The sequence below is a fragment of the Penaeus monodon genome, chromosome 19 (assembly GCF_015228065.2).
Source record: "Penaeus monodon isolate SGIC_2016 chromosome 19, NSTDA_Pmon_1, whole genome shotgun sequence".
NCBI lineage: Eukaryota > Metazoa > Arthropoda > Malacostraca > Decapoda > Penaeidae > Penaeus > Penaeus monodon.
The window spans coordinates 4,849,424-4,850,331 of record NC_051404.1 but is presented as its reverse complement, the minus strand read 5'-3'; the positions used below and the strand labels follow the sequence as shown (position 1 = coordinate 4,850,331).

At 32.8% G+C, this 908-nt stretch overlaps 1 protein-coding gene across 1 annotated transcript in view; it reads left to right on the top strand.

Annotated features, from left to right (window-relative positions):
- Positions 1-908, top strand: part of LOC119585004 (chromatin complexes subunit BAP18-like) — a 6,481-nt gene that overhangs the window by 1,478 nt on the left and 4,095 nt on the right. The window contains exon 2 of the mRNA XM_037933616.1: positions 337-431. Within this exon, the coding sequence (XP_037789544.1) occupies positions 337-431 (95 nt within the window). The remainder of the gene's footprint in view (positions 1-336; positions 432-908) is intronic.

The following is a 908-nucleotide window of genomic DNA, read 5'->3' as shown; positions in this document are numbered from 1 at the left end:
CCTTATCAGTTAGATTACATTCTTATTTTCAGTTTGGAAAAAAATGTGTGGATGAGTGGGGCTTTGAATTTGTTCTCTGATTTTATTAAATATTTTATGATTTGCATTTCTAGTTTCTTTGACTCTCAGATCAGGTTCTGCTTTCATTTCACTAGTTACTGATTTACTGTATTATGAATTTTTCTATTAATGTGAGTGGTATTATAGTTTCTAGAAATTCTTTATTTGTTAGTGGTTTCTTAATCAGTTAATAGACTATTATATAAGATATAGCTGTAATTAGGTAAATCTTAATTAAAGTCAGTGATTTAATAATATCCAATATCTGCTTCAAAGGTGGGGGAGATTTTCCTGGCAGCTGGAACAGCTTTCAATAAGCTCGCAGAACTGACTATGCAGCTTCACCCCACAGCTGAACAGTCTCCCTCAGGGTAAGTGTTTGTACTTGCAGACTTCTTTTACCATTTTCTTTCATATGTGTTCTCTTCTGTTTCTTTCTTTCATTCTCTTCTGTTCATTTAATGTATTGATTTGATTTTTTTTAGGGGGGGGAGGAGAGGGTATCATATCATATAGAAGCACTATATATGTATTATGCCAGTGATATTGCTAAATGTTTGTGTGGGTGTATTATATACACCCACAAATATATTTCAAGTACAAACCAGTCTGTAAATCCAAATAATGAATATTATTGATTTGGAAGCTTTCTGCTGTGTAGGGGAGAAAATTAAATGCTCAATGTTATCCATTAAACACAGTGCAGTTATGGTTATCTGTCTTCATTATCATGATTTTTTTTTTTTTTTTACAAGTTTCACCCTCACATATTCAACCAAACAGAAGCATGAGAATAAAGCAAGTGGTCATGGTAATAGTGAGCAGTATCACAGTAGTGTGTTGGTGTG